At 49.6% G+C, this 19,925-nt stretch overlaps 1 protein-coding gene and 1 long non-coding RNA gene across 2 annotated transcripts; both read right to left on the bottom strand.

The window, feature by feature from the left end:
* Positions 1–1,832: 1,832 nt before the first annotated feature.
* LOC135260009 (uncharacterized) lies at positions 1,833–3,700 on the bottom strand. The gene is made up of 2 exons (XR_010331451.1): positions 3,066–3,700; positions 1,833–3,010 (listed from the first exon to the last, which is right to left on the bottom strand). It is a non-coding gene; the product is annotated as an uncharacterized LOC135260009 (long non-coding RNA).
* A 3-nt stretch (positions 3,701–3,703) lies between these two features.
* On the bottom strand, positions 3,704–16,317 carry maneal (mannosidase endo-alpha like). Its single transcript, XM_064344962.1, has 4 exons — positions 14,401–16,317; positions 11,544–11,653; positions 5,482–5,558; positions 3,704–4,356 (listed from the first exon to the last, which is right to left on the bottom strand). The coding sequence occupies exons 1-4, from the start codon at positions 14,909–14,911 to the stop codon at positions 3,720–3,722; spliced, it is 1,335 nt and encodes a 444-aa protein (XP_064201032.1). The 5' UTR covers positions 14,912–16,317; the 3' UTR covers positions 3,704–3,719.
* Between the last annotated feature and the right edge of the window lie 3,608 nt (positions 16,318–19,925).

Below are 19,925 nucleotides of genomic sequence, written 5' to 3'. Positions count from 1 at the left end.
ATACCAGACCATAGAGCCCATCCATGCACTAGAACACACACCAGACCATAGAGCCCATCCATGCACTAGAACACACACCAGACCATGGAGCCCATCCATGCACTAGAACAGACACCAGACCATAGAGTCCATCCATGCACTAGAACACACACCAAACCATAGAGCCCATCCATGCACTGGAACAGATACCCAACCATAGAGCCCATCCATGCACTAGAACACACACCAGACCATAGAGCCCATCCGTGCACTAGAACACACACCAGACCATAGAGCCCATCCGTGCACTAGAACACACACCAGACCATAGAGCCCATCCGTGGACTAGAACACACACCAGACCATAGAGCCCATCCGTGCACTAGAGCAGACTCTTAACTCCACTCAAATCTGACTGCCGGTGACCCAATAAACCAACACTTAAAATGCTGCTGATGTAATGATGGAGAATGTCTGGCCTGCTCGTCCTTGTCACGATATGGATCGTAAAGTGGTCCAGGCGTCGCGACGCGGACCTTGACGGCTCTTGGCGGTTTTAAACTGAAGTCCCCGGTTTTTATCCCCGAGTGTCAGCGTCTGACAGGCCGTCTGGATCCCCCGCCCCAGCCGGAGAGGCGCAGCTGAAAACGAGAGCGCCTCGCTCGCTGTCCTCGGATGCACTCCTGTAGAGGCGCTGCGTGTGGGCGAGCGGGAGGACGCTCACGCGTTCGGCTGCATCCCTAAACTCCACAGAGCTGAGACCTGCGGATCGCTGCGTCGGGGGTGACCACCGCGCGCACACACACACACACACACACCTGCACACACACACACACACGCACACACACACACACACACGCACACACACACACACACCGCGCACACACACACGCACTCACACACACCACAACAAAACACCACACACACCACACACAACCACACAAGTGCATAGACCGAGAATGCCTGCCATAGCACACACGCCGCGACAAAAAGGCAGCCCCTGCGCAAACACCACACACACACACACACACACACACCAGCACACACACAACAATGCACACACACACACCGCACACACACACACGTCTAATGCATGTATGTATGAAGGACAGTGTGGCCATGGGAAGACACTGCCTTAACATAGCGCAGTTCATCCCAAACACTGCCGTTGTACCCTCTGCGCAAGGATACAACGCATTGCTTCAAACATCACTATGGATACACACATGCATACACATTCTCACACGTCGATGACCTGCAATGCCTATGTAATGTAATGTATGCACGGGCATTCTCACAAACACACACTTTCACACATGCGCGCGTGCACACACTCACACACAGACACGCACGTGCATGCACATTTACATGTGCACACATGTTGACATAAGCACAAGCACAAACTAACACGATATACACACCTATACCCAGACAATCAATCATACACATTTTGCACAGAAACAAATACACTCGCACAAACACACACGCACACACACACACACACACACACACACACACACACACACACACACACACACAAGGGCCGGGATACAGACACTCCTTTAATTTATGCTGAGCCAGATGCTGATGAGTCGAGTGATTTGCATGAATTTCATCAGGTTTTCAGCAGCGTTCAGCACGCAGCCGAACGGGCTGCACTGTGTGCGTATCAGTGCGTACAGTCAGACCAGCTTCTCTCCCTCAATTATTTATCCACTCAAACGTCCAACATGCGCTTCCTACTCCGAAGGGCGGCCTTTTAACACTCTTCATCTTCGCTGGTTTTTTATAAAAGGACCCAAAAGGGTAGACCGGTGAGGATGGGAAAAGCACAGATAAAAGATACGCGCATGAAACGATAATTTAGTTTTTAATCACTGGAACAGAATGCCTGTGATTCTGTTTTGGGATATTTATTTTTTCTCGTTTTTATTGAGGGAATATCTATTTTTTTTTAACAGCAGCGTTAAGCATAGTTTAAGGGGAAAGGAGTGACGCATGTGTTTTTTAGTTTTACAGTTTTATAGGAGTATCGAGGAGTCTTCATAGTCTGAAGCAAGAAAATACATTTCAAGTAACTCCAAAGCAACATTTTGCATTATGGCAGCACTACTTCGCAAAATGCAAACATAAAGTATCAGTTTTTATATTGTGCCAGTATTAAGTTACTCATGGAAATGGTTTCAAAGAGAAAATTTTTAAGTAACTGGGTAATAACATCTCTGGGCGAGCTGCTTTGGAGTCCCTTGGAGTGTATTTATTTTGCTTTGGACCACAAACCCCCGAATGTCCTTGTGCAAAAAAAAAATACAATCACTGTGTTTATCTGTAAATCAGCTCCTCGAGGCTGGGGGGGCAGTATTTTACACTCTTGTGTCTTCATCTGGCCCTACTTACTGTCCAACAAATGCAGAGAATTTTTTTTTTTTTTAAAAAGAACCCAAAATCGAGACTCATTCTTTTATTCTTAAAATATGATTCAGGCGTCCTGAGTCACCTGTTGCCAAGGACAGCATCGTTTCACAAAGCCGATATAAATAAGTGACACACACTGCATTTTTAATAACACACAGGAGGCCCAGCGTCGGGCCAGCGTCGGCCCAGCGTCGGCGGACACGGGGGGGTGCAAACACTCAGGCCGTCCTGGGATGGGTGAGAACGCGCTCCGTTTGTCCCCCCCACTGCCCTTGTCCGTGCGGCTGAGTCAGCACGGCGTCCGTTTGCATCTCATTTGAGACGAGCCTGAAATTGGACGTTTGTAAAAATAACACGTGGCCTTTCCGCTGCACAGCGGTACTGACATGGGGGGGGGGCAGGAGAGGATGCTGCGTTATCCTAGCGTTATTACAACATTATTTCAACGTTATGCCAGTGTTCTCTTCAGTGCGTTGTCAGGGTTATAGGTGGGGGTGGGGGGAGCGTTATTGGGGGGGGGGAAAGCCAGAAGCAGGTCAATAGGGTAGTGTGTTATTCCAGCGTTATCCCAACGTTATTCCAACATTGTTGCCCGTTCATTCCTCTCCACGAAACGCTGCAGAAGCCCCCCCCCCCGCCCCGATCGTTTCCGGAGCAAGTCTCCCGCCCACAGATGCCAGCGTCCCGACCACATTCAGCCGCGGACGGGGCCAGAAACACGCCTCCTCTGCTTATTTACTTACGTACGTATTTATGTATTTATTCATTTACTTCTGACTGAAAAGTAAGCGCATGGCTGTATATCCAACGGAGGGTTGCAGGAGAAGTAGAAAATGCGTACTGTATATTACAAGAGCTGCACAGTTCAAATTAACGTCAGCCTTCCTCTGCATTGGCTGAGCTGTGCTGAGTCCAGAGCTGATTGGTTGGCTGAGGAGCAGCTGTGGTCTTTGGAGGCGGTGCAGCTGCGTGTGTCTCTGGGAACCAGGTGGGTTTTTTTGCCTGTGGTTCAGGTGTGCGGGCAGGGCTGGTGGTGTGAGGGGGGGGGGGGGCTGTGAACAAAGAAGCATTCCCGGTTAAGGAGCCGGTAGTAGACGGAAGAGATCACACTGCAGAAATGGCGGGAAAAAGACACACTCCCGTCCTTCCCAAAAGGGCCACCAGGGGGCAAATGAAAGTCACCAGGGACCCATATGGGAGGGTCGGGGCGACAAAAAAGAATTTAAGCTTTAGGCAACAGGACTTTAGTCAAGAGGACAATGAAACCTTTTAACCCTGGCCCTGCCCCCCAGCCCCACCCCATCCCCTGGCCCCCCCCGCCCCCTCTACATGAGCCACTGCTCCTTCTCCTTGTTGAACTGCTCGGCCCACTTGCGGGTGAGCTGCAGGTACAGGTCGGGCTGGTGCGGCTGGTAGTCCAGGTACAGGCGGGTGACGGTCTTCTTGGGCGCCGCCCGCTCGATCTGCGTGCCCTCGTGCCACTCGTTGAAGGAGGTGACGGTGACCACCTCGGGCCGGACCGTGAGCGCCGCCTGCAGGGCGGTCTCGTAGTAGCGGCCGTTGACGCGGTTGCGCGTGTTGTGGTTGTTCCAGGGCCGCACGCTGGTGTCGATGTAGCCCGGCCCGGCGCTGGGCACGAACAGCAGGTTGTTGCCGTCGCAGAAGGCCTTGATGGCCTTCCAGTTCTGGTGGGAGGAGCCGAAGGAGAAGCCGTTGGAGGCGAAGTAGGTGTACATGCCGTCGAAGCCGCCCGCCAGGATGTCCTGCTTGTGGCGCTCCTCCACGATCAGCGCCACGAAGACGCCGTCGTAGGGCGTGCCCCGCAGGCTGTGCGCCCCCGCGGGGGTCAGCAGGTCCGACCAGGCCTCCGGGGGGGTCAGGTACGAGTCGTAGATGTAGAAGAGTGGCAGGACCTTCCCCGCGCTCGACTGGAAGCGGTAGAATGCGCCGTGCTTCCCGTACCTGGGAAGAGAGGAGAGAGGATCCTGAACTCGGCACTTCCTGTTTAACCACCCATTACCTTTCAATTAGCTCGCTGCTTCCTGTTCAAAGAGTTAACCTCTTACTGTCTAATTAGTTCACCACTTCCTGTTTAATTAGCTCACAGCTTCCTGTTTAACCTCCCATTACCTTTCAATTAGCTTGCTGCTTCCTGTTTAATTAGCTAACCTCTCCCTGTCTAATTAGTCCACCACTTCCTGTTTAATTAGCTCACCCCTTACTTTTCAGTTAGCTCGCTGCTTCCTGTTTAAAGAGTTAACCTCTTACTGTCTAATTAGTTTACCACTTCCTGTTTAATTGGCTCACTGCTCCCTGTTTAATTAGCTAACTTCTTCCTGTCTAATTAGTTCAGCACTTCCTGTTTAATTAACTCGCTGTTTCTGGTTTAATTATCCCACCTCTTTCTGTTTACCATCACTCCACAGTACTTAGCAGTCGCCGTTTTGGCATGGGTTTGCAACTGAATCGATTTCCTGGTCCAGGTCAGAGGAACGCCCGGCCCGACCGCGCCTGGTTTTGGGGGCCCAGTGGGGGCTGCATTATGAATGCTATTGATCTGTTCTTGGCCTTGTTTTGTAAACCCTTTTCATTACCACAGCCACAGACGGGCCCTTCAGTTTCTGCCAGTCACTGAGACTGAGGGGCTGCTGGGATTACTGCTGCTGTTCCTGTTCCAGGGGCCCCTTAACCTGGCGGTCACAGACCCCCCCCTGATACCCCCAAACCCCCCGACCCCCACCCCAGAACTGTCACGCATCAAATGCCAATTTTACCCCCAAATACAACGTTCTGCACTGCTAGGTTCTACCCCTCACCCTAAAATCTACTACAGGTTCAGCCCCAAGAAACTAAGTGAAGCAGCTTAACTGTGTAAACAGCAGCTTTAATAAATTTTTGTGAGGAAGTTCCCACCGCACACAGTATATTACCTGACTGGACAGAAACAGACCAGCCTATTAGCTACGGGTACGAATAAACACCTCTGTTAATATTAGAACCTGTCCAAACCCCGTCACCCACCCCCGGCCGACCCCCACCCCCTACACTCAACCCCATGCAGGAGGTGGGGGCGGAAGGTGCACTCACTTGTCGATGATGTATTTGATGTTCTCGTGCACAGTCTGGTCAGAGCGCCCCTTATAGGGCTGGAGGTGAAAGGCCACCTGTGGTATCAGTGAAGAGAAGAGTCACTGAACAGCTCTTTCATTAAAGGATCTGCTAATTAGCGCCTCGTTTACATACCAATTAAAACCTCCTTAATGTCACAGTCTGTAAAACACATGAAATACAACAGAGCTGCCCTGAGAGTCACTCAGTATTGAGATATTCATGCTCAATATTCAGCTATTAAGCACAATATAATGAAAGCACAAAAAAAAAATTACTTTGATTCCAATATGTCTCAACTTTTCACACCACATTTGATGTGATTTAATAAGAATAATCAATCATAATATGCACAATATTAGTAATTATTACGAAAATCACAATGACAACGGTAAACATTTTGTCTCATCCATCTTCGCTTATCAGGAAATACAACATCAGATCTTCATGCTCAGTAAAATCAGATCTTTGTGAATATTCAGTAAAATCAGCAGATCGTTGTGAGTGGTCGATAGATGACTACATTAATCTTGTGTTGCTTTGTGTACATTGATGCGGTCTAATCTGTCCTCTTCGTATCCACCGATTGCCAGTTTCCTTTTGCTAAGAGAGGGTTCCTTGCTTGTGCGTTCTGTTCTTTACTTCCTCACATTTCGCTTTTCTGCGGTTTCTTTTTCCCGTTTGATTTGCAGATGCCTGATTCAGAGCATCCCGTCTTTTTCCCCCTCCCACATTCTTTCACGACCGACTCTCTCTCGCTTTTTTTTTCTTTACACTTCGATCGCAGCACATCGAAGCCTGGTGTCAAACAGGCTCTAACGGAACATTTTCACTTCGTGAGTGTGTGTCACGCAAGAACTCAACGATGCAAAGACTCAGAGCTTCTCTCAGAGCTTCTCTCTTGCAATGTTCTGGTAAATAATCCAACCAATCACAGACTGCCTGCCACGCCTTTCTCCCCACCCCCAGTTTCTTACTCTAAATAAATAAATGAGAACTTGACACACTTAGCATAAACTGGGCCTGTCACCACCGTTCTCTGTTTACTGAAAGCAGTAAAAAGGCTGAAAGTTTTGCCCGGGACGGTAGATGTGCGTAAATGCAATTTCCTTCCAAGACGACGCAGTGAAAGGCGCGGCAGTGAATTATGCATAGTAAGAAAAAACATAAACATAAGACATGCGCTCGCGCCCTGGCGGGGCGGTTTCCCTGGAGACCACAGAAGGGGGGAAATGGCTTTCTGAGTGGATGTGTGTGTTTGGCCATTAGAGAGATGGCGTAATGCGCGGCAACAAGATAACGCAATCCCCTGCGTCGGCTTGTGATTAAATTGCGTTTGAGACTCACTGGGGGGCACCGAGAGCGGGGCGCTCGCTCCCCGTAATGACTCCCGAATGATCAGCGAATTAGAATCATAACCACGGACTCACCGTATAGCTACTCAGCTCAGGGTGACCTAGGACAGTACTGTAGCCATGGATGTGCTGTACTGTAGCAAAATCCTGTTACCCATGACACCTCTTATAGTTCAATAGATGCGGACAGAACAGAAGGACCACAGAAACCGAGTATCTGGCGAAATTCTAAATAATCCGTGATATATCCAAAGAGGCCTAGGATTGGTTGTTTCACTCTACGGTCCTTGGCCTGTTAGCCAATCGTTTTTCTGCGCTTGACGCATGAACGCACATGACTCTTTCATTTTTTAAAACGCTAGGTTGTCACCGGAGGCCGGAGTAAAAGAGTTTGAGTTTAATCCTCGGTTGGCTGTAAACCATTATCGTGCAGCTGACAGCCGAACCTTTAAAAAATGAAACAGTCTTAACCGGCCGCCGCGTGGATGGGCAGAACGCGCTCTGTAATCTATATTTAATGCCAAGGCTGGCCTACGCGGTATTTCTCTGTGCGCGGGGAGAGTCGGAGCCGGTCCCATAATATTACCGCCGCTGTGGAGAGGGCCGGGCACTAGCGGAGAGCGCACGAGAAAGTCGGCGGGAGACGTTGTGCGAACTGTTGCCCTAGCGACGCGTCTGTTGGCAGCAGCCGCGTGTTCCCTGGAGTCACCGCGACTTCACCGGATGAAAGATTGGTAAATGGCTGGCGCAAGAGATGGTGGTTTGGGGAGGAGGGAGGGGGGGGGGTGTGTTGGGAACAGGATGACAGCTGCCATGTTATTTAAACTCTCACCCTCATCAAATGTCACAGTGGAGGAATACAGAAATGTGTGTTTTTGAACTCGTATCCATGGTGACTGCAGAGGAGAGTAGGACTGTATTAACTTGTTCTGCATGTTTAAGAGTAATAGCATTAATGCAAATGAACTAAGTAAAGCAAGGAGCTCGCAAAACACACAGAGATTAGATCCATAAGAAGCCCTGGGAAGAAATACCATAACCTGACCTAGTGCAACCTCACCTGACCATACACTGATAACCTTTAAAATACCATACCCTGACCTAGTGCAACCTGACTGGACCATATCTCTTGGGGAGGGGAGAGGAGGGGAGAGGGGGGGGGGCATTAAAATTCTGCTAGGGAAGTCTAAGTGGCTGTAAATCGCTGTTGGGGAATTTACTTTATTTTTTAATGATTGTTATTCATTATTATTTTAAGGGTTGGATGTTTACCAGTGTAATCCAGGCTAAGTGCCCTTCTCCCAGGAGTCCAGCTGAAGTTCCCTATCGGGGGATGAAGTTCCCTATCCACCCCAGATTGAGTTCTCTCTCTCTCTCTCTCTGGACCATCTGGATAAGGAAGGTCAGTGGCAGTGAAATGGTGTTCAGGTCAGTAGCAGTGAAACGGTGTTCAGGTCAGTGGCAGTGAAATGGTGTTCAGGTCGGTTTGAAGGAAGACCACCGTGGCACTGACACAGCAGCTAAACGAATGCTTACTTTTTTTTGCGCTGGAGCAGTGGAGATAATTTAAACGGACGTGCGAGGCAGGCGTGCGCTCGTTTTCTTTAGAAAGCCCTGGTGGGGATTGCGGCGGGCGGCAGCGGCGGCGGGGGTCCGGGGTTCGAGTGAACCGCGGCGATGGGGCTTGTGTACGGCGAGTCCGCGCGGCTTGGCGGTAACGCGCTGTTTTTTAGTAGTACCCGAATTTAACCCTGCCCCGCCCCTAATACTACATTTTTGCCCACAATAGTATCCCACCTTTTCCCAGTAGTGTCCTGTCTTTTCCCAGTTGTGAACTCTCTCCTAAGCAGTACCCTGTTACATCCCAGGATGTGGGGGTTAGTGGGAGTTGATTTGGGGATTGATTTGGGGGTTGATGTGTGATTATTCTGCATCAGTTGCATTAGTCTGTCTGCAGCACAGCAGTGTGTGTAAGAGAGGTAGGCGTAGATTCTGCAGCAGTCTATCTGGTTATGCTTGAGGCTCCAAGCTCTGCCCCACTTTATCAGAGACTCTGTCAAGAACACCCCCCCCCCTTCTCGCACCACCCCACCCTTCACTCTAAATGGACAGCCAATCCCCCTCACAGCTGGGACACAGTCCAACATAGTGGTCCAGAGGTAGACTATCCCGTCAGGCACCTCGCTGGACAGTCCTGAGCGGGCCCTACTATAAGGGAGTCTGCCAGTGTAGAGGACACCCCCGTGTCTCAGAATGTCTGCTCCGGTAACTGTGCGGTCGTTCCTCCTCCTGGTTTCTGAGCCTTCGGGCCACAGGCTGAGTCAGTGGGTTTCTGGTGCAGTGAACCGGTTTAATCCGGTTGAGAAGCTCGCATAGCAGCAGTGGATGTGCCCTTGGGCCGGCAGGAGGAGGCTCAGACCCCTCTCCTTAATGAGCAGGCAGCATTCGACACTCACATATCACATTACAGAGGAGAGGAGAGGAGAGAGAGGAGAGGAGAGGAGTGGAGTGGAGAGAGAGGAGAGGAGAGAGAGGAGAGGAGAGGACAGGAGAGAATGGAGAGGGGAGGGGAGGGGAGGACAGGAGAGAGTGGAGAGGGGAGGACAGGACAGGAGAGGGGAGGACAGGACAGGAAAGGAGAGGACAGGACAGGAGAGAGAGCAGAGGAGAGAGAGGAGAGGACAGGAGATTAGAGAGGAGTGGAGAGGGGAGGACAGGACAGGAGAAGACTTATACAAGTTTTATTAAGAGTGGCTCAGAGTCAGTCAGGAGTTGGCCTGCACTTCTCACTCACGGTTAAATGCAAGCGTAGCTTTTTAAGTTTTTAATCTTCATTAGTGCAGGTGAGTTCAGAGTCACAATGAAAATGAACCAAACTGTGGTTAAGAAGTCCTCCAAGTCAAGGACGAATTAATCCAGGCTGGTGTGTGTGCACGTGTTTGTGCATGCGTGTGTGTGTGTGTGTGTGTGTGTGTGTGTGTGTGTGTGTGGGTGTGTGTGTGTGTGTTTGTGTGGGTGTGTGTGTGTGGGTGTAAGTGCGGATGTATGTGAGTATTTCCTGCCTGCCTGACCACACTGGGTGGGTTCCAGCCTCAGGACAGCTGAAACTCCAAAGCCCTGGAGTGTCACTGCTCTCCCAACCACTAGGTGGCAGCATGCCCTCTCCTGTGACAGGGGCGTGAGTAGAACCACTGCACACGAGAGCTCACAGCTGCCCCGCCCCCTCTACAGAGCCGCTGGTCCGGCCCCGTCCTCCAAACGCAGGCTGTAAATGCTCCTCTAAAAGGCCCCCGCGGACCCACACGCAGGCTCCCCTTTGGCAGGGTGGGGGGGGGGGGGGGTGAGGGGGCGTGAGAAAACCTGCGTCCTTCGTTTCTCAGAAGGTCGCACGGCTCGGAGGAGACCCAATAGAAAATGAGAGAAAAACGAGGAAGGCTGAAGGCCTTCATTGTGACACCCCCCCCGCCCCCCCCCCCCGCGCGGGTCTGGAGAGAGCGCGATGTTCACGGTGCGGTGCTGTGACCGCTACCCACCGCTAGCCAACCGGCTCGTCTGAAAACCGCGACTTCAAACTGCCCCCGCTTGCCGTGGCGCGTGGCGCCCCCTACGTGCGGGTTTCCCTCCGACAGTACGGACAGGAAGGGGGGGTGGGGGCAGGAACCTCCTCGCTGCGCAGTTGCCGTTATTTCACTCTTAAGCGTCTAATGGGACTGCCTGACTGACTGCGCTTCCGACCGGAAACAGAAAGCAGGCCGCCTTCGCCTCGCAAGAGTTCCGAAGAGCTAAAAATACATTTTTTTTTTCATGCTTGAACAATGTTATGATTAATTTAAGGCATGAGCCTCGTGTGTTTCTCTTAAAATAAAGTGCTGTGGAGTAGAACGCCATCTGCACAGGGAACGCAGTTCGGCATTGTTTTTGTCACGTCACCATGGCGACGCGGAGGAGGAGCTGTGCAAGTTTGCACAAAGGGAACTGGAAGATAGCGATTCTCTTCTCAGCGATATGTAGGTCACTCTCTTGCTGTCCCGCGACCGGGCCCTTTCCACTCAATACTGGGTCCGAAAAAAAAAACGTGGTTCGATCAATACAGATGCCTATCCAGGCCACACACAGTACTACAGGAGAGCCCCTACAAGCCACACACAGTACTACAGGAGAGACCGTGATTATTCTATACCTTACTGGCCACACAGTACAGCAGAGGCGTGTCTCTCTCAGATGAAAACTGGTGACTTGTGGGCAGCTGGTGTGTCATTGGCTGAAGCAGTCATGTGGTGTGCCACTCAGAACAGAAAGCAGAAAATAGACTGAAGCCCCGCCCCCCTACGTTACATGGATTGGCTGTCCGCAGTATCGATATTTTCATTGGTCATCATTCTAGCCCATGTGTGCAGTCTGCCCTCCACACATGCATTAAAGTCCTCCAGCTCAGTCCTGTCCACACTCGCGGGTTCCTGTTAAAACCGCGCGGTCACAAAATGTACGCTGCAGGCGGCCGACCACGTCGGAGCAGATCCTCTGACCGCATCATTGTGGCCCTAAACCTAAACGGTCATCACGTCTTAAAGAGAGCTGGTTGTTGCCCCCCATCCCGTAGCTTGCCGTGCCCCTATTCATATGATCCACCCTGCCCGCCCCCCCACCCCGTAGCGGACCATGCCCCCCCCCCGGCCCCCCCCTTACCTTGATGCTGCGCCTGTGCGCTGCGTCCAGGATGGCGGGCACCAGGTCCTCCGTCGGCTCCCCGTTATCGTCCGCCAAACCGGGGGGGTACCAGGACAGCACCAGCACTCCTGAAAGCGGGGGGCGGCGACACAGTCTGGGATCAAATCCGCATCCCGGCCGAGTTCAGGACACGCAGACGTTTAGGAGGTAAAAGCGCCGAACAGCGCACCCCGTGTGTGAGCGGCGTTCTGCAGCCGAACCGTGCCGCGTCGAGCACTGCTCGTTGGATTCAAACCCGCAGCCCTCCCACACACACCGCTCAGATGCTGTGCAGTAGAATGCAGCGGAGGTACAGCCCTGCTCGGAGTGACTAATGCACACAGAATCTCTCACTGTCAGCAAATATGCATGAAATTTTACTCCCATTTATTTGGGGTGCTCAATATCTCCTGAACAGCGTGTACTGCAGACTCAGTTTCCCTGTTGGTGTGGATTTTTGCTTTCAACACAGTAACTGGATATCCCTGAGCGCTCTGAAATCCACGCCGTACTGCTGGGATGTCCCGGTTATTAGAAAATAATGTAGGCTACTTCGGTGGTAGTATGGGGTTACAGAAGAAATCATATGACAGATGGACCGACGACAACGTCAGTGGGCTAATTTGCCTAATCTTCGCGGTACTTTAGACCCCGGTGGAAACGCAGACAACCATTGGCTGAAGGAACCTTTTAGTTCCTGGTAAAGTAGTTCCTGGGACTGAAAGTTCCGGGTAATTTTGGTGGAAACGCGGCTTTAGACCACAATAGCATGTCTGACCGGATGCTAAATGTGACATAGCTTGGGCTTGAGCCTTCCGTGACATCCTGAATTTAACTGGAGCATGCATTGAGCAAGTATGCAAACTATGCAGTATAACAGGAGTATGCATTTATCAAGTATGCAAACTATGCAGTAAAGTAGGAGTATGCATTTAGTAAAAGTGTGCAAACTATGCAGTAAAATGGGAGTATGCATTTAGCAAGTATGCAAACTATGCAGTAAAACAGGAGTATGCATTCAGTAAAAGTGTGCAAACTATGCAGTAAAATGGGAGTATGCATTGAGCAAGTATGCAAACTATGCAGTAAAACAGGAGTATGCATTTAGCAAGTAGGCAAACTATGCAGTAAAACAGGAGTATGCATTCAGTAAAAGTGTGAAAACTATGCAGTAAAATGGGAGTATGCAATTGTCCAACATGTAACAACTAGCCTCTGTATTTGTATTCGCTCGAGCTCAGTGTATATTTACGCAACGGATGCTTTTGTCAGATAATTATAGACGTGCATCTGTATGCGCCCGCACACACAAAAGAAATTGCACAGATGTTGTTTTACACTGGAAGAACTTCAGCCCACCTCTGTCTGGAAAGAGTGGCAATGCTTTTATTTTTTTTGTTTTTGTTTTTCATTCCAGTTGCAAACTGACGTCTTTGCTTTGGTTTACGGCGCGACTTTGACCTGCTGTCCCTCCACCATCTGTCATGGAGGACTGCCTGGGTGAAGGGGGGGGGGGGGGGGGCAGCAGGTATATTCCATCTGCCCCAACGCCACAGCAGAGCTGCACACTTTGCCGAGGCTCGGGACGACGGCTGCCTCTTCCCTCTCCCCCTCTCTTTGGACAGTAACTCTACCCCAGGCCCCCATTACATTCAGTTACATTATTCATTTGCTCAGTTCAGCCCCCACTCCCCTCCCCCAGCCTGGGCTTAGCTGTTTTTAATCACTAAACTGGGGGTGGGGGGTTGGGGACTTGCTCAAAGACACCTGAGTATCCTATTCCATACCAGAACCCAATGAGTCAGTTTGTGTTGTGTTTTTTTAATCAGCTTTTTAAAAACTGTTTTATTATTATTATTATTATTATTATTATTATATTTTAGGAAAACACCTGTAAATTTGTCTTGGTGTTCACCTGCCCTACGCCTATCTCAGGTAAACAGGTAGCTCCGGGCACTCCCTGTCCGCCTGCAGCACTGTAGCCTCTGCTCTGAAAGGAAGGACGGTCTTTTGATATCCGTCCCACTGATCGATCCGTGGTGAAATGCCCTCAGAAGAATCAGTGGGGCATTACGACAGATGGGCTCCGAGAGAATATCACAGATACCCTTTGGTTCTACGCAGACGTTCGTGGACAAATATAAAAGCTTTAAACTTTTCCCCTCCTCGCAGTGCTTACTATGGGCGTACATTAGAAATCCGGGTCAATTATATTTTGGCAAGTAATTAAAACACGAATCAGGTTTACTACCCGACAGTTCCTTCCTGAAACTGGCGCTGAAGTGTCGGTTGGCCCTGAAGTGTCGGTTAGCGCCGCTGTCCGTTCTCTCGGTGCTGAATGTGCTACCGCGGAGTAACTACGATTAACGGTTCTGTTCAAGCGGTCTCGAGCTGTGTTGAACCCAGCTGGGTTCCGTGATGAAATGTAGGCTACATCTATATTACTAGTTTGGTCATTTACAAGAGCTCAGTACACTAAATAAATTCACGAACTGTTGAGACGCTTCCGCTTAGGGCTGTAAAGGTATCCCCTCTCAGCGGGATTCGCCTAAATTAGGGCTGAAGTTTCTTTTTGGAGTGAGGCTTTTAATTAAAATCGATCGCTATCAACTCCGTTACAGAACTGCTCCAGGCGCCCCGTATGGCGGGGTCAAGCTGGAGTCACTCAATCGACGTCTTGGGTTTCGAAGTTTGCGAGCTAAAGTTAATCGAATTCAAATAAAGTTACTTTGAGACATTTTTGTGTTTTCCCTCTTCCGTTAGTTTTGGGTGCTGTGTTGGGTGTTTGGCACCGGAATCACAACAGAAAACATCAATGCGCGCGCTCATACTGGACCTGCCGCCGCGGCTTCCAGCTGCTCCATATGCGACTCCAGCACGTCCGGATCTCTCGAGCTGTATGGTCCCAGTTCCGGGTAGAAACTGGAGCCAATGTCTTCCGGCGGCGTGTGCCTGCCTTTCGGGTAGCTGGCGGCTATCTTTGGGTCCCAGTGTGGCACCAGAACGTGGTCCCAGTGCATGTATTTCCCGTCCATCTGCGGGTTGCCGTACCACACGTAGTAAAATATGTGGACGTCGTAAAATATACTCCTGTCCCCAGGGCCGGAGTTGGAGAAGACGACTTTGGTGTTGCTGGCGGCGCGCGCCTGGCCCGGCGAGACCACCACGTTGTTGGACATTGACCGCCGGTCCACCCTCTCTCCGACCATGGGCATGAGGTCCAGTCCTGGCGCCAGGTCGTTGAAACCGTCGCTGGGTTTCAGCGTTCTCAATCCCATCATGGTGCCGAAGATGAAAAGGGTAAACAGAAACAGAGCCACGCAGGCTTTCTTGCGTAACCTGGCCATTGTCAGCACTGACCCCCGTAGCCTGTTGTTGAACGTCTCCAGGGGCTGCCTAGCTGGCTACTCGCCTGTCCTCGCGGTGAACGGATGTTGCCGGAGAGTCAACGGCGTTGAGGCGACTTCAGTGTTCGCGAAGCTGCGCGGCGTGTCTGTTGTCTTGTTTCCTCCATCAAAATTGGTTTGGCATAAGCAACGCCAGAACTGTGAGAAAAACGTGGTTGCGGCTATCTAAAAATACTGTATCTGCGGCATTTTATGTAACACGACGTTCCCTGGACTTCCCTAAGTTCACCAAAGCACACAGTTACATGATTGCGGACGGTAGTGTTTGCCTTTCTGCAGTCAGCGCAATGTAACGTTATGTTACATGACGCAACGTATTTCAAACATCCAACGCACTCGCCAAGAATGATATGACAGACGTTTCCTGTCGCTATGTGTGTAGCGCTCAGCCCGATAAAAAGCAGTGTTAAGCAGGCGTAGGCTAATCAACAAAAATATTTTCAGATTAAACACAAAAGAAGGGCTACACTGATGAAGTACGTGTTGAAAATAGCTCCGGTTGTTGCCTATGTTAATCGAAGCAATAACACAACTGACGATAACGCTGCACACTTCCCTGTCACTTAGCAATGTGACTTACCAAAGCATTTCATTGAACGTAAATTCTTCGGGACCTTTCTCAACGAACTGATTGTTTAGGTTGGATGCGACTGTCAACAAATACCTCTGTTCCCTCGTGGCTAAACTTGCAACATTAATAACCTGAGTGCCGTGTAGCCATCTCACTTTCACCAAACAGAAATTCCATTTTACTTTACCTGAGTGTTTACGGTCTTCTAATGCCTAGGATATCAAGTAGCCGGTGTGCATGCTAGCAAATCATTTTCGTATGACACCATCCTACTAAGATATCGTTTTCATCCGCAATTTCGAAATTGTGGGCGAAGAGCCACTTCCGATACATCCGATTAAGGGGGGGGGGGGAGGAAGACGAAACCCGCGATAGCAGGACGCGAGGATCTGATCCGAGCCGTGAATGTGTACAGTTATGGTGGTGGCCTTGAGTCGTTAAACCGTCACACGGCGAGGCGGCGTCGTCACCCTTGTCTCCGGCGGCATCCTGCAGTGTGATCGCCCTGGTCCCGTGCCTAAATAATGCTCACCCCTGCGCGGCGTTATGCTTCCTTGTAGAATGCGAGAGCGACGATGCAGAGCGAGACTTCCATCCGGGCTCTTCCTCAGTCCGCGTACGATCACAAGGTTCGAAGTATCTTGGCTATTTGACTGATGGTCGTGCTCACAATCCGCTCGGCGTCTGAGCTCACTCTCCTTTATTGTCATTTTTCTCCTCCTCTACACGGAGGCGGAGCTTTCGCCCGTCTGCTGTGGGAAAGAGACGGGTTGGGTGGGGACAATGCCATAGGCGCGCGTTATAGAAAACCGATGTTTAAGATACGCGTAAAAAATGCCATTTCCTAAAGTATAATCTGGTTAATATATTCCAGCAGATAGATCTATTACCCACTATAAATTACAGCCGAATTTTGTAATGTTTGTTGGGGGGCTGGTGCCGGTGCCGTGGGACATCACATCACGTAGAATCCATCCATCCTCCCGTCTTATCAGCCTAATTGCAAAGTTGGCACTGACATCAGACGCACCCCCATGCATTTCCTTGATGTGAGGCGCACTTTGATTTACTCCCGCGTTGACTGTGCTGCGGCTGTTTATGCCTCCCCCCCTCTCTCTCTCTCTCTCTCTCTCTCCCCACTCTCTCTCTGTTTCTTTCTCTCTCTCTCACCCTCTCTCTCACTGTCTCTCCCTGTCTATTTCTCTGTCTCTCCCCCCTGTCTCTCTATTTCTCTTTGTTTTTCTCTCTCTCTCCCTCTGTCTCTCTCCCACTCTCTCTCTCTCCCTCTTTCTCTCTGTTTCTCCCTCCCTCTGTCTCTCTCTTCCCCACCCCCCCACTCCCCCACATGGTGACCAGTGGCATGCTTCATTTCTCCTCTTGTGCTGGTCAAGGCCTCCCACCTACACATGCCCAAGGGATTTATTTTATTTTATTGTGACTACCCAGTAACTGCCGTGCGCACCAGGCCTACTGGCTTCACATAGAATAAGGTGTTTATTCGGACTTTCCATTGCGCATGGTTTCATCTGCTCGTAGGGGAGAAATGGGCTCAGGAGGAAATATCTCTCTGATTGGTTTAACTCCTCCATCAGGGGGCCAATGACCAACGGCTTCCACATGCTATGTGTGCACATAGTCAGAAACAATTCTTAGGTATGATGTGGTAAAAGTCGGACTAAAGTCTGAGTCTGGTATTTGAATCATGCTCAGCATTGATGGATCCATGGATTCATACTGTCTTTGCAATCTTCAGTCATCCAGTTTTGATGATTAAGTGCCCAGTGTAGCCTCGTCTTCCTGTTCGTAGCTGACAGAAGTGGAACCCAGCATGGTCTTCTGTCGCTGTAGCCCATCCGCGTCGAGGTTTGATGCCGTGTGCATTCAGAGATGCCCTTCAGCACGCCGCTGTTGTAAACGGCTGTTATTTGAGCATTTGTGGGCTTTCTCTTAGCTTGAAAGAGTCTGCCCATTCCCCTCTGACCTTCACATCCACAGAACCCCACCATGATGTTTCTGCATATGCCTGACTGTAACTCTAGCCTGTAATGCATAAATCCAGAGGCAGTTTTCTGAGATGCTGGAACCCACATGGGCCCACATCAAAGTCGCTTAGATCACGTGTCTTGCCCATTCTAATGTTTGGTCAAACCACCATACCCCTTCATAGTCTATGCATGCTTTATATATTGAGTTGCAGGTGCTCCTAAGTTATGCATTGTAGCCTGCCATCTTCTTTTATCTTATCCTGTTAACTTCCAGTATGTTGCAGCTTGCTGCCTGTCTGTTTATTTTTTCCCCTAAAAATTTAACTGTTTACCGGCCCAGTGACTACAGTCGAAAATTAGCCACCAGGCTAAATTTGGCACATGTACCGAAATGCTGATCAATGTGCATTGTCCCTGTCAAATAAACTTAAGGATTTTTTTTTAGATAATAAAGTGGCTACTGAATGTATTGTATGTGCATAGCGTTACTAATTAACATACACAGGCTATTATTAGGGCTATTATTAGTGCACAGGTTTTTTTTTTGTTTTGTTTTGGATACCTTTATTACTCCCAGACTCCTTTATTAGTCCCTGTGGGTGAGAGAACGATTCCCAAGGTTCCACGCTAATTGTTTCAACTGGAATTCCCTCGCGCGAGGGAGCGGTAACGATGATCTAACCGAAGATAAGCTACACTGCATGTTTATTTATTTATTTATTTATTTATTTATTTATTTAGTTGTTTGTTTGTTTGTTTGTTTGTTTATGTGTTTGTTTCTTCATTTTGCCGTGGTCTGCAGTAAAGTATCGAGTGACCAGTGGAGCAGTTGATGTGTTCAGCATGAAAGTGCTCCCGTCAGTTCAGCAGCTGGAACTTAATCATTGCAGCAACGGCCTCTTCTCTGTACAAATTACAGTCTCAGTATAAATCGCCAACCTAAATATCAAACTTCAGGGATGCTTATTATTAATCACACCTTTAAAAATTAAACTGGGGGACACGAATCACAAATGGTGCAGAACTGGATGCCCACGCTGGTGATTTTGGGCCCTCAACAAACGGTCGATGGAACGAAACGCGATCTGTAAAATTAGCCGCGAGACTGCACAGGGGCGACTGCACAGGTGCGACCAGCCTGTAGGGGGCACCCTTCCAGCCAGTCTAAATTGAGTAGGCTTGTTGAGTACACCAAATGAGAAAGTTAAATAGTCAAATTTTTCTCTAACTGTAGTGTACTTACAGCCCTAGGATGATATGCTCGTTTCTGGGGTTTTGCTGAGTATATTTGGGAGCATACTTTTCAGGAAATAAACCACACATACTGCTCTTTAATACCACCGTACTAATGCACACTAAACAGTATGCAGTGTGCTTCGTAGCCAGTACATACTTTGAGGGGCTGATTAGCATGCAGCCCCGATGCCGCTGGGGGTTGCCAGTATCTTTGTGGACTCCACGGCCACTGCGTCTGCACTGCCTGGAAACCCGACTCTGGAGTTTACGGGCTGCCTAATCAATTACTTTAATGAAGCACTTATGTGCTGAAACACACCGTGTAGCACAGCTCCTGGTGTTAAATCAACTCTCGCAGTGTTTATAGGATCCAGTGAGGAGAGATGTGCTCTCCGTTAGGGTTGATAGTACTCCATCGTTGTTGATTTTTACACTGACTGTCGCGATGTGCAAAAACCTGCCTTTCTCTTCTCGTCGTATCATGTTGATTGATGCGATCTCGTTGGCTTTTTTATGTTTTACGTTGGCTGGTGGGGTTTTATGATTGTTGTCCTGCGCCTTTATGCGCCGCGTCCTTTTATGGCTCCCTCCATCTTGTTAGAGGCTGCGGTTGAACACTAGCCAGTTGGCTAACGCTGGAGCATTTACAACAGCGCTGATTAACGTGCACTGTCCCCGTAAAAATAAAATTTGTAAAATAAAACTAAAAGATTTTTTTTTTTTTTAAAACAGCAGACGCTAGGGGCCCTCAGGATTCCAGTCTGACAGCCCTGCTTTTAGGCCCAAACCAGTGCAGTTCCTTCAGCACACACGCTATGTTAATTAATTCGTCATCACTTAGTGTTTTGTTGAAAATGGCCAGAATTACTTTTACATTTTACACCCACACAGCTGCAGAATAGGACTATTTTTGAATAAGCATTTTATCCAGTTCTGCATTTCTTCTGTAGTAAATTCTTACAATTATTCCATGACGTCCACTTATTTCGGGGGTAAAAAAAAAAGAAAAAACAAGGGTGCCACCAGGGATTTAGGGCCCAGTGAAAAGATCTCACATTGGGCCCCCTCCCCCCCACCCCCCACCAGAAAACCCTGTGTTCTAGTATTGTCTGTGGGCTCCCAGTCAGGGCCCTTGTAATCGTCCTAACACCCCCCCCCCCCC

The sequence above is a fragment of the Anguilla rostrata genome, chromosome 1 (assembly GCF_018555375.3).
Source record: "Anguilla rostrata isolate EN2019 chromosome 1, ASM1855537v3, whole genome shotgun sequence".
NCBI lineage: Eukaryota > Metazoa > Chordata > Actinopteri > Anguilliformes > Anguillidae > Anguilla > Anguilla rostrata.
Note: the sequence above shows the minus strand (reverse complement) of the source record. Positions and strands in the feature narration are given on the sequence as shown.